At 38.9% G+C, this 14,266-nt stretch overlaps 1 protein-coding gene across 2 annotated transcripts in view; it reads left to right on the top strand.

Moving 5' to 3' along the window:
* The window catches only part of ZDHHC15 (zinc finger DHHC-type palmitoyltransferase 15), a 126,709-nt gene that overhangs the window by 20,621 nt on the left and 91,822 nt on the right, over window positions 1-14,266 (top strand). For both annotated transcript variants that reach the window (XM_032620914.1, XM_032620915.1), the window contains one exon: window positions 5,691-5,785. In XM_032620914.1, the coding sequence (XP_032476805.1) occupies window positions 5,691-5,785 (95 nt within the window). The remainder of the gene's footprint in view (window positions 1-5,690; window positions 5,786-14,266) is intronic.

Genomic DNA, 14,266 nt, shown 5'->3' with positions numbered 1-14,266 from the left:
ACTAAGATAAATCAAGTCAACATCATATTAATGAGGTAGAGCTCTTATTGGTTGTATAAACAAAAGGAAATAGATTCTGAGGGAACCAAGCTGGGATTTTGACAAACCCTACCACTTACCCAGCCAGTGAAAAATTGGCTCACAAATCCCTAGCCACCATAAAGACAGTAAAGTGTCTCTGTTCTGCTTCAGTGTCCTCTGTGAATATGCCTGACAACATGGGGGCATTGGCCTATACTTAATCCATATGATACATACAGAATGATGACATCTCAACTATCCATTTTAAACCAGGAAAGTAGACAAAGATAATTCCCCAATGAATGTTGCTCTGTGTACTTCTTTATCCCCAAGATGAATGAATCAATGAAATGTTAAGTAGATATTATCAAGAAGAGGACTGGAAACAAACCATTTTCCTCTTTTTGAACAAAACCATGGTGTGTCTGTCCCTGAAGTCTGTGTAATTTTTACCACCATACGTCAGAAAACAGATCACTAAGATTTAAGAGGAAGGATGGGAGAGGAAGAAAGCTGATGTTAATTAAGTCCTTAGAGTATGTGAGATACTTCCGTATTCAAGTCAATTAGTTCTCACAACCTGACAAGGTGGTTGTCGTTTATGTGTGTGTGTGTGTATGTATGTATGTATGTATGTATATATGTATATATATATATATATATATATATATATATATATATATCCAAAGCGGACCAAAAAGAGAGGCCTCTTCAGCATGGAAAAACAAAAACTGAAAGGGGCTATAATCCAAGATTGTAAACATACGAAGGCTATATATCTTGTTAGCTTTGTGTTGTTAACCAAACTCCAATACACAGGACTAGAAAACACTTTGAAAGTGAAAAATAGTTTAAGGCAACTAAAATGAAGCCCTGCTTTTGCACAGTGGCTGACAAACTTATGAGACTTACCACCCCCCAGAATTTGTATAGACTGAAGACATAATCAGCTTCATAAAAGTTTATATAAATTGATGAGTGGTAGATATCTGATGGGTAACTAGGGGAAATTAGTATACTTGGAGACAACCCTAACTTTTGAAGTTGGTATCAATAAGGAAAACCATGCTCTTTCAAAACATGATGCCATGTTTTGGCTCTAGAATTTGATCTCACCGAGACTCCTGGGGGTAGCTGGCTAAACCTTAGAAACAACTATTTAGAAAATCTTGTATTCTCCTAGGGGTGGCTAAATCATAGAAACAACTCTTGAGCCAATCTTATATTCTTGTGAATTATCCCTAGCTCCTTGATTACAACCTATGGGCCTCTAACCCCATTCTCTCCAAACATTCCTTCAAATAGCTGAGAGACAAGGTTCAGCTCTTTGTTAGAGCTTTTAAGGCAGTGAAAGTAAAGTAAAGCAGTGAAGTCAAATATTAGAGTCAAGACCTCTTTACTAGGTATCCCATTCAAAGGGAAAAGTGACTATCTAGTTGACAATTTTCCCCTGATCATAATCTGGGGTTTTCTATATTGAGCCAAAATGGGAATTTTAGTGAGGACTCTTTCAATTGCTAAAGCTACAGCTGATATTCCTATTTGAATTATAGTATGTAATTGAAAGGTGCACCCATCTCCCCATAACCCCCTTCTACCAACTAAAATGCTTTTCAATTGATATAAAAGATATTACAGAAAATAGTGTCTTTTTAAACTAAGCATAGTTTCCAACAATAGCTTTTTAAAGAAAAAAGGTATGCTAGATAATTGCCACAGCAACAGCCTTAGCATTTATGTGTCTGAGTATATATAGTAAAGCATTATTATTTTCCTAGTTTCCCCATTTTGGTGCTGATCTTGCTGCATTCAAAGCAGTCTATCTGCTGCATTCATTTTTATTCACACAAGAATGTATACGCATGTATACACATGCACACACATACACACAAAATCATTCACTTCTCATTAGTCCCTGGGAGCAATACCTAGAAAGGCATCCTGCTGACCAAAGATGTTGCTAATAACAACCTTATGCTGCTTCCACCATGTGGTTTCGATTCCATAATTTTTATCAAGAAGTTTATGAGTCATTATTTCAGGGAAAAAGCTCAAGTAGTCATTCTCATTTCAGAAGCTATTCCCACAATGGGATATTGACATTGCAACACAGTGACAAAATTCAGAACAACTGCATGCTGAGGTGGATTTTTCTGACAGTTGGTCATTTCCTTATGGCTGATTTCTCCTTCTCCTGAAAACCTTTGTACATTATGGAAGGAAAAAAAGAACACTTGAAAGGCTTTTGGCTTTCATGTGGTAAACAGCTTCAGCGGCTTCAGAAGCCCCATGACTGTGATTACTACCAAATAAGCGAAGGGCTCTACTTTGCCTGTTTGCTTAAAAAAGATGTTTTCCAATTTCATTCCAATGTCAATGAGTAGTGGCAGTTCAGGGATACAGTTCATAAGCTGTTTGATTTCTCTAGTTATCTGAAATCTCACTAGAGCATCACACTTAAAAAGAAAGACTCAGTGTCCTTGCAGTTTATAGGGATGATTATTCTAGGTACAAAATTAGTAATTATAGAGAAATATGTTGCTCATTTTTAAGACAGAAAAAGAATGGACTTCTATACATTTGGGACCATAGCTTAGGAAGACTATATATATATATATATATATATATATATAGAGAGAGAGAGAGAGAGAGAGAGAGAGAGAAACAAAATTGAGACTCACGAAGCCTAGCCATAATACTCACTGCAGGATGAAATGTGACAGAGATATGGTAATTGCCTGTCAAGGATTTTGGAGAGGAGCTTCCTCCTTGGGATGGTAAGCTGAACAACCCAATAACCTCTAAGGCCCTATTTCTCATGGTTCTTCTGCCTCAGAATTACCTGGGGAAGTTGGTAGATTCTTGGACTCCATCACAGACTACTGATTCAGAATATTTTGGTGTAGAATTTGGGAATCTGCCTTCTAATAATCTCCCAAAGTGATTTTGATGCACACTAAAATTTGAGAACCACTCCTCTAGGGAAAAGAGCTCTGGACTGGGGGTGAGGAAACCTGGATTCTGGTCCCAGTGTTTCCGTAACTTTGCTGGGTAACCCTGATCAAGTCACTTACCCTCTCTAGGCCTCAGTTACCTGTCTATAAAATGAGGATGTTGAACTAGATGATCTCTATGTTCTCATCCAACTCTAGATTTTTATGAAATCTATAGTATAGTCCCTATTCTGCCAATCTACTGAATGACTTTGACTTAATCATTTGACCTCATGAGTCCTCATTTTCCATCCATCTATAAAGTATTCATAACTTCTATGAAACCATGGAATGCAGAAATGGGAGCCAGCTGTTTCTAGTTCTATGATTAAGCCAGGTATAGATTTGTACTATGACCTAGAACAAGTTAAAATCCTACACTTCCCATCTCAATCACTGGAACTAAAGCAAAGTAAATATGCTTAAAATACTACCAAGTGTAAGAGTTTAGTTCTCATCATTCAAGTGATCCAAATTGCTGAACTTTATTGTCTTTGAAGTGCACAGTGAGAACGTAAACATAAAATTATTTTGTCCTAATTTCTTTGCAGCCAAAAGTTCCATACTCCCATTCCATACTGAAGGAACAGAGGTTACTATATGTCCCATGTAACTTAGATAGTCATGGAATCTTCCCTGTATAAACCTCATAAAATCAAAGAAACAAAAACATAGCAAAGGATAACACAGAAAGAAAAAATTTAAAAGTCTTGCCAAAGATAAAAAATTCTAATAACATTTCACAAGGACTATGCTGTGGAAGAAGAGTTACTCTCATTTATTGGTGAGGAGAATGTAAAGTAAATAAAACTTTTAAAATGGCAATTTGGCAGTATCTATCAAAAGGCCTGTGTTTGTATCTAGCAGTCCCACTTCAGGGAATTGATCCTATACATATTTTTAGTACATATGCCAGTGACATGTATACAAAGCTTTTCATTACAACATTATTTGTATTAGCAAGAGAAGGGGAAAAACTAAGTTTCCATCAGAGACAATTTGGTTAAATAAATTTTGGTACCTTCATGCAATGGAATCCCATGCCACTTTTTAAAAGGAGAATGAGGAAGCTCCCCCTCTCCAAGTTATATTATGTGGAATGATCTCCAACTTATAGCAGGTGTAAAAGAAATGGGTTGCAGAACAGTGTGTACAGAATACTGCTATTTGTGTGAAAAAGCACACTGTTTTGGTGCTTTTATATGTATAAAATCTGATAGGATACAGAATAAACTCATGACGCTGCGACAATTGTGGCTTCCAGGGAGGGGAACTGGGTGGCTGAGGGACAGTGATAGAAGGGAGACTTTTAACTGTGTACTATTTTGAACCTTGTGAGTGTATTACCTTTCAAAAATACAGTGAAAAAAATTTAATATAACAAAAATTCCATATGTGTACTGTGTTTATATACTTATATAAACATATACAAATAGAGGATCTGGAATGATACACATCAAACACAAAATAGGTATTATGCCTTAGGAGGAAGAGGGGGGAGGTTAGATATATGTGTGTGGTCGACATTTACTTTTACTTTCTACTGCTTGAATTTCAAAATGAGATTTCATAATTACTCAAAACAAGCACATTAAAAAGGTCTCATACCACAGGGCTGGGAGCACTGGGCCAGCTTTTTTCGATTCCGTCATAAATATGTGAGAGACTCAGCCTTATTAACTTGGTGTTGAGTCTCATCGTTCCCTTGAGTCTTCCTGATGGATTGAAGTAATCACACCTTACTATGCAAGGACTCACAATGAAACAGTAAAATGACCTTCAGTCTTACAATGTCCTCTTTGAAGAATACTGAAATTTCCCATATCAGAAGAGCGATCTAGGAGGCAAAGAATATAAAAACAAAAGTGGTGGGGAGCCACAAATGTCTCAAAGGTACAACTCACATTTCAAAAGTGTGTAGTCTTGGGGACTTCCCTGACGGTCCATTGCTTTCCAATGCAGGCGGTGTGAGTTCGGTCCCTGGGCAGGGAGCTAAGATCCCACATGCCTTGGAGCCAAAAAACCATAATATAAAAACAGAAGTAATATTGTAACAAATTCAATAAAGACTTTAAAAATGGTCCACATAAAAAAAATATTAAAAAAAAGTGTGTAGTCTTTGGGGCTACTGAAACAAGAACTTGTGATTTAGAGTCAGAAGTCCTGTGTTTAAGACCTGGCTATGTTATATAGTAGCTGTGTGACTTCGGATAATCAACTACCCCGATAGTTAATCAACTGTCCTTATCCTGTTACCTATCTCACAAACTTGTTGAAAAAATAAAATTGGATAATATTATGAAATCACATTGTAAACTCTATAGCACTGTGCAAATACTATCATTATTATCTTTCAGTACCCATAGTGGCAGAGAGAATGACAACTGGCAACAGTAGCTTCCCCCACATTGTCATAAAAGACATTTCCCCTTTACTCCCAGAATCACATGACAACTTTTAAAATACGCGACTTCCAGAAAGTCTCTGGTTCCAAATTTGGCATTATAAATTGTTTCTGTCACTGAATGGGAAAAGGGTAAGAATTAACCTTTCATAATAATACTAGAAAATACTTGGTAATAGGAAAACAAAATAGAGATTTGTTGAGATTTACATCTTACTGAACTCTTAGAAATGGACGAAAATATAAACACTGATTTTTTTCTTAAATTTCAGTTATCTACCTCATATTCTACCATGCCATCTTTGTGTTCTTTACCTGGACCTACTGGAAGTCTATTTTTACACTCCCACAACAGCCAAACCAGAAGGTAAGAATACTGGTTACTTCACAAAGGCTAAAAACAGAGGAAAGTAGAAATGCCAATAAGGCAAGAAGAGGGCAAAAAGAGGAGCAAATAACCTTCCATTACAAAAGAGAGATTCAGGGTGATCTTTAAAAAGGACTTGTAGTGATAAATGTAAATTAAGAATAAGATAGTCTATTGAAGGAGTTTGTGAAATCACCAGCCATGGATATCTTTAAGACTAGGAAACCACTATCTGTATTGGTGATAGATTGAGAGAAACAAGAAAACACTTGGATTCTGAGGACTCATCTATTTCAATTCTATGCAACTATAATAATTTAGGCCTCAGTGAGAATCTAGGAGACAACTAGAAAAAATTACAATAGTTAAATTGATCATTTTCAAATTGTGTTCCCTTGAATGAAAGTGTTTCATGCAATATTTGGGAGGGTGCATAAAAAATTCTAATAATATCAGGCATTTATAATATGTGACTACTGTGAAACAGATTAGTTTCCAAAGTAGGAAAAAAAAACAATGGAAGAAGTTTCAACAGCCTCCAAACATTAGGGAAAGTACTGGTTTTAATTTTCCCATTTATGGGATCAAAATTGTACACATACAAAATAAAATTAAACACAGAGAAAGACAAATATCATGTGATATCTCTCATATGTGGATTCTAATTTAAAAAAAGATGCAAATGAACTTATTTACAAAACAGAGACAGACTCACAGATATTGGAAACAAACTTATGGTTACTGAAGGGAAGACATGGTGGAGAGGGATAAATCAGGAGCTTGGGATGAACATACACACACTACTACATATAAGATAACCAACAAGGACCTACTGTATAGCACAGGGAACTCTACTCAATATTCTGTGATAACCTATATGAGAAAAGAAAGAATGAATATATGTATATGTATAACTGAATCACTTTGCTGTACACCTGAAACTAACACAACATTGTAAATCAATTATACTCAAATAAAATGTTTAAAAAACACAAAGGAAGGTAGTAATGCAAGAATCGAGGAACATGAGATATAGGTTATATAGAAAATGGCGGAAGTTCTTCCTTATGAGTAATTATTTGAAATATAAATGGATTAAACTATCCAATTAAAAGGCAGACGTTGGCATAATGGATAAACATTATCATCTATCTTTATGCTGTCTACAAATGACTCACTTTAGAGCCAAAGACATAAATAGGTTGAAAGTGAAAGGATGGAAAAAGTTATTCCAAGCAAATAGTAATCAAAAGAGAGCAAGGGTAGATATACTAATATCACACGAAGAGGTTTTAAGCCAAAAACAGTTACAAGACACAAAGAAGAAAAAGACCTACTGAATGATGTCAGAAAGATGGCAGAGTAGGAGATACCAGCCTCTATCCCTGCCCCCCCCTACCAAAAACAACAGACAGCTATACAGAAATGAAAATATCCCTGGGGGGGGCTCAAGTAATTAAGAGCCTGCAGCAACACAGTGGGGAAAAAAATGGAGAATAACCACACAGAAAGGATTGCTGGGGAAATCATGGCAGAGACATCTGAAGAGGGCTAAGAACAAAGAAACAGGGCAGAGGCTATCAGTAACAGCCCTGTGGCAGATGCCCATGCAGTCCCCACTGGTCTCCTCTGTGGAGGATCCTTGCAACTTTTGCTTCTGAGGATCTCAACCGCTCCCATGACAGACATGAATTTCTGCAGCTTTAACAGCAGAGGACTCCATAGTGTTTGTTGGTGTGGACCCCAGCAGCCTGCTCTGTAGAGGATACTGTCAGCTTTTGCCACTGAAGTAACCAACAGCCAACATTGCCACAGACACCCCAGGGAGTGAGACACTGCTGAGACTTCTCTAAAAGAAGAAGCTGCTGTTGTGCTGCCTCAGTACCAGGGCTGCCACCGCCCCCCCCAACACTGTGCTTGCCCTAGACACCAGACCTATGGCCACTCCATGTGTACCTACCACCTGACCCCAGCACCTGCCACCAGACTCCATGCATGCCCATGCTCCAGAAACTGGCTCCATGGCCACTCCACATATACCAATAACTCAGACACCAGAGCCACTGACACTGCAGGGTATCCCATGGCCCAGGTACTAGAGACACTATCACTCCATGAGCACATGCTCTGGACCCTGTATCCACAGCCAATCTGCAAGTGCCTGCACCACAGAAACCAGAGCACTGCTGCAGTGGGTGTACCTGCCCTCTAGAACCCAGGTCCACTAGCTGCTTCACAAGTGCTCAAACATGGAACACCCAAGCCACTACTGTAGCAGGCTCATCCATGCACCACGCATGCCTGCTATCCAGACCATAGCTCCATATCTACTCTGCAAGTGCATGCACCTTGCACACCATTACCACCATTGCAGTGAGGTTGCCTGTGCCCCAGGCACTAACACCACCACCTCCCTAGACCCCTGAGCCACTCCAGTGGCTTCACACATGCCTCCATTCCAGACTCTGTCTCCATTGCTTCTCCATAGGCACCCATGCATCAAACATCATAGGCACAACCACAGTAAGTGTGTCCACAAACTGGACCCAGGGCCTCGAAGGATCCCCTCAGCCATGACTTCCACCATGCTAGAAAAAGGTATCAGGAGGACTCCAGAAGCCGTTACTACTGAAGACCTCAACAGCCCACACTTCTTCTGCAGACACCCACAGCCTTGGCCACCAACGTCTCCTTCAATCTTTGCTGATGCTGATGACAGCTGACAGAGCTGCACAGAGACTGAACCTTCCCTGGAGTCAGAACTACTTCATCCCACCCAACTGTAAGACTTGTACCCACCAATAGATAAAGGGCTTTCCCCACTTAAACCAGTCCATAAATTCTGGAAGAAGTGGTTGCTACATCAAATGTGAACACATCCATGCAATGATACAAGAAATGCAAACACTCAAGGAAAAATAACACCACCAAAGGAGCACAATATTCTGGTAAGCAACTGCAAAGAGATCTATAAAAAAAATCAAAATAATTATTTTAAGGAACTTGACAATTTACAGGAGGACACAGATAGACAACTCAACGAAATCAGGAACAAAACAAGAAGTTAAACAAATAGAGATAAACCATTAAAAAAAGAACAAAAACAATTCTGGAGCTGAAAAATACAATGAATGAAAGGAAAAATAATATAGAGAGTATCAACAACAGATTTGATGAAGCAGAAGAAAGAGCCTGAAAACTCAAGCATAGGTAATATGAAATTATCCAGTTAGAGGAACAAAAAGAAAAAAGAATGAAAGGGTGAAGACAGTTCATGGGACTTATGAGACACCATCAAGCATAAGAATATATGCATTATGGGGATAAAAGGAGAAGAGAGAAAGGGGCAGAAAGCTTATTTAAATAAATAATGGCTGAAAATTTCCCAAATTTGGGGAGAGATATGGATATCCAGGTACATGAAGCTCAAAAGTCCCCAGTTTCAACCAAAAGAGGACTTTACCAGGACATACTATAGTCAAACTTTCAAAAGTCAAAGACAAGGAGTTTTGAAAGTAGAAAAAGAGAAAGAGTGATCAATCACAAGGGAAACTGCATAAGGCCATCAGTGGATTTCTGAGAAGAAACCTTGCAGGCCAGGACAGAGTGGAATGATATATTAAAAATGCTTGTAGAAAAAACTACAAGCATTTTTTACAAAGGTTGTCTTACCCAGCAAAGCCATCCTTCAGAAATGAAGGAGAGTTAGTTTTCCACCAAACAAAACCTGAAGGAGTTCATCCCTAGGAGAAGTGCCTTACAAGAAATGTTGAAGATGAAATGACAAGATGACAATTAGTAATGTGAAAACCTATGAAAGTAAAACAAACATGCACTGATAATGGTTAATATATGGAACAATTCAAAATACTGTAATACTGTAATGGTGGTGTGTAAATCACTTTTAACTCTGGTATAAAGATTAAAAAACAAAGTATTAAAAATAACTATGAGTAAAATATTTTTAATGGATACACTATAAAGTGATGTAAATTGAGAAATCAAATGCATAAAATGTTGGGGAGGAAGTAATACGATAGTGTTTATGTATGCAGTGGAAGTTAACTTCTTAACAGCTTCAAATAGAATGTTATAAATATAAGATGTTTTATGTAAGCTCCATGGTAACCCCCCAAAAAACTCTAGCAGATACACAAAAGATAAAGAAAAGGAAATAAAAGTACACTACTACAGAAAATCAAACCACAAAGGAAAACACTTAGGATGAATAAAGGAACTACAAAACAGCCAGAAAACAATTAACAAACTGGTATAGTGCATCCTTACCTATCAATTATTACTTCTAATGTTAATTGGTTAAATTCTCCAATCAAAAGACATAGAGTAGCTGAATGGATAAAAAAAAAAGCAAGACACAGTTACATGCCTATAAGAGACTCATTTAAGATTTAAGGATACATATGAGCTTAAAGTGAAGGGATGGAAAAAGATATTCCATGCAAATGGAAGCTAAAAGAGATCAAGGATATCTACAATATATCAGGCAAATAGACTTCAAGTCAACAACCATAAGTGGAGACAAAGTAGATCATTATATAATACTAAAACAGGTAAATTCATCAAGAGGATATGACAGTTGTAAATATATATGCACCTAGCATTAAAGCATCTAAATATATCAAGCACATATTAACAACATTGAAGGGAGGAATAGAGAGAATAAAATAATAGAGGAGAGGAGCTTCAAGATGGTGGAAAAGTAAGATGTGGAGATCACCTTCCTCCTCACAAATACATCAAAAATATATCTACATGTGGAACAACTCCTACAGAACACCTACTGAACACTGGCAGAAGACCTCAGACCTCCCAAAAGGCAAGAAACCCCCCATATACTTGGGTAGGGCAAAAGAAAAAAGAAAAAAAGGAAAAAGGAATAGGGACGGGACCTGAACCAGTATGAGGGAGCTGTGAAGGAGGAAAGGTTTCCAAACACTAGGAAACCGCTTCACAGGTGGAGACTGCAGGTGGCGGATGGGGGAAGCTTCGGAGCCGCGGAGGAGAGCGCAGCAACACGGGTGCAGAGGGCAAAGCAGAGAGATTCCCGCACAGAGGATTGGTGATGACCAGCACTCACCAACCCGAGAGGCTTGTCTGCTCACCCACCAGGGCAAGTGGGGGCTGGGAGCTAAGGCTTGGGCATCACTCGGATCGCAGGAAGAGGACTGGGGTTGGCTGCGTGAACGCAGCCTGAAGGGGGCTACTGTGCCACAGCTAGCCAGGAGGGAGTCTGGGAAAAAGTCTGGACCTGCCTAAGAGGCAACAGACTTTTTCTTCCCTCTTTGTTTTGTGGTGCATGAGGAGAGGGGATTAAGAACACCGCTTAAAGGAGCTCCAGAGATGGGCGCGAGCCATGGCTATCAGTGCGGACCCCAGAGATGGGCATGAGACGCTAAGGCTACTGCTGTAGCCACCAAGAAGCCTGTGTGCAAGCACGGGTCACTATCCACACCTCCCCTCCTGGGAGCCTGTACAGCCCGCCACTGCCAGGGTCCCGGGATCCAGGGACAACTTCCCAGGGAGAAAACAGGGCATGCCTCAGGCTGATGGAACATCACGCTGGCCTCTGCTGCCACAGGCTCGCCCCGCATACCGTACCTCTCCCTCCCCCTGGCCAGAGTGAGCCAGAGCCCCTGAATCAGCTGCTACTTTAACGCCATCCTGTCTGAGCGAAGACCAGACGACCTCAGGTAACCTACATGCAGAGGCGGGGCCAAACCCAAAGCTGAGCCCCGGGAGCTGTATGAACAAAGAAAAGAAGGGGAAATTTCTCCAAGCAGCCTCAGGAGCAGTGAATTAAATCTCCACAATCAACTTGATGTACCTTGCATCTGTGGAATACCTGAATACACAACGAATCATCCCAAATTGAAGAGGTGGACTTTGGGAGCAACAATATATATATATTTTCCCCTTTCTCTCTTTTTGTGAGTGTGTATGTGTATGCTTCTGTGTGTGATTTTCTCTGTATAGCTTTGCTTTTACCATTTGTCCTAGGGTTCTGTCCATCTGTTTCCTTTTCGTTTATTTTTAGTATACATTTTAGCTCTTGCTATCATTGGTGGATTTGTTTTTTGGTTTGGTTGCTCTCTTCTTTCTTTTTTTTATTACTTTAAAAAATTTTAATAATTATTTTTTATTTTAATAACTTCATTTCATTTTATCTTTTTCTCTATTTCTTTCTTTTTTTCTCCCTTTTATTCTGAGCCGTGTGGATGACAGGTTCTTGGGGCTCTGGCCAGGAGTCAGGACTGTGCCTCTGAGGTGGGAGTGCCAAGTTCAGGACATTGGTCCAGCAGAGACCTCCCAGCTCCATGTAATATCAAACGGTGAAAATCTCCCACAGATCTCCATATCAATGCCAAGACCCAGCTGCACTCAATGACCAGCAAGCTACAGTTCTGGACACCCTATGCCAAACAACTAGAAAGACATGAACACAACGCCACCCATCAGCTGAGAGGCTACCTAAAATCATAATAAGGTCACAGACACCACAAAACACACCACCAGATGTGAACCTGCTCACAGGAAAGACAAAATCCAGCCTCATCCACCAGAAGACAGGCACTACTCCCCTCCACCAGGAAGCCTACACAACCCACCGAACAAACTGTAGCCACTGGGGGCAGACACCAAAAACAATGGGAACTATGAACCAGCAACCTGCAAAAAGGAGACCCCAAACACAGTAAGTTAAGCAAAATGATAAGACAGAGAAATACACAGTAGATGAAGGAGCAAGGTAAAATCCCACCAAACCTTCCAAATGAAGAGGAAATAGGCAATCTACCTGAAAATTCAGAATAAAGATAGTAAAGATGATCCAAAATCTTGGTAATAGAATGGAGAAAATACAAGAAATGTTCAACAAGGGCATAGAAGAACTAAAGAGCAAACAACAGTGATGAACAACACAATAAAAGAAATAAAAAATTCTCTAGAAGGAATCAATAGCAGAATAACTGAGGCAGAAGACGGGATAAGTGATCTGGAAGATAAAATAGTGGAAATAACTACTGCAGAGCAAAATAAAGAAAAAGTAATGAAAAGAATTGAGGACGGTCTCAGAGACCTCTGGGACAACATTAACCACACCTACATTCGAATTATAGGGGTTGCAGAAGAAAAAGAGAAAAAGAAAGGGCCTGAGAAAATATTTGAAGAAATTATAGTTGAAAACTCCCCTAACATGGGAAAGGAAATAGTTAATCAAGTCCAGGAAGCACAGAGAGTCCCATACAGGATAAATCCAAGGAGCAACACGCCAAGGCACATATTAATCAAGCTATCAAAAATTAAATACAAAAATATTTCTTAAAAGCAGCAAGGGAAAAACAACAAATAACACACAAGGGAATCCCCATAAGGTTAACAGCTGACCCTTCAGCAGAAACTCTGCAAGCCAGAAGGCAGTGACAGGACATATTTAAAGTGTTGAAAGGGAAAAACCTACAACCAAGATGATTCTACCCAGCAAGGATCTCATTCAGATTTGATGGAGAAATTAAAACCTTTACAGACAAGCAAAAGCTAGGAGAATTCAGCACCACCAAACCAGCTTTACAGCAAATGCTAAAGCAATTTCTCTAGGTGGGAAACATAAGAGTATAAAAATACCTGCAATAACAAACCCAGGATAATTAAGAAGATGATAACAGGAAATACATATCGATAATTACCTTAAATGTAAACGGATTAAATGCTCCAACCAAAAGACAAACACTGGCTGAATGGATACAAAACAAGACCCGTATATATGCTGTCTACAAGAGACCCACTTCAAACCTAGGGACACACATGGACTGAAAGTGAGGGGATGGAAAAAGATATTCCATGCAAATGGAAATCAAAAGAAAGCTGCAGTGGCATTTCTCATATCAGACAAAATAGACTTTAAAACAGACTATTACAGGAGACAAAGAAGGATACTACTACATAATGATCAAGGGATCGATCCAAGAAGCAGATATAAAAATTGTAAATATTTATGCACCCAACATAGGAGCACCTCATACATAATAAGAATACTAACAGCCATAAAAGGGGAAATTGACAGTAACACAGTCATAGTAGGAGACTTTAACACCCCACTGTCACCAAAGGACAGATCATCCAAAAGGAAAATAAATAAGGAAACACAAGCTTTAAATGATACATTAAACAAGATGGACATAATTTATATATATATAGGACATTTCATCCAAAAACAACACAATACACTTTCTTCTCAAGTGCTCATGGAACATTCTCCAGGATAGATCATATCTTGGTTCACACATCAAGCCTTGGTACATTTAAGAAAATTGAAACCTTATCAAGTATGTTTTCTGACCACAATGTTTTGAGACTAGATGTCAATTACAGGAAAAAGTCTGTAAAAAATACAAACACATGGAGGCTAAACAATACACTACTTAATAACCAAGAGATCACTGAAGAAATCAAACAGGAAATCAA

Source organism: Phocoena sinus, chromosome X (assembly GCF_008692025.1).
Source record: "Phocoena sinus isolate mPhoSin1 chromosome X, mPhoSin1.pri, whole genome shotgun sequence".
Lineage (NCBI taxonomy): Eukaryota > Metazoa > Chordata > Mammalia > Artiodactyla > Phocoenidae > Phocoena > Phocoena sinus.
The sequence above is the reverse complement of the archived record's forward strand: the minus strand, read 5'-3'. Positions and strand labels throughout refer to the sequence as shown.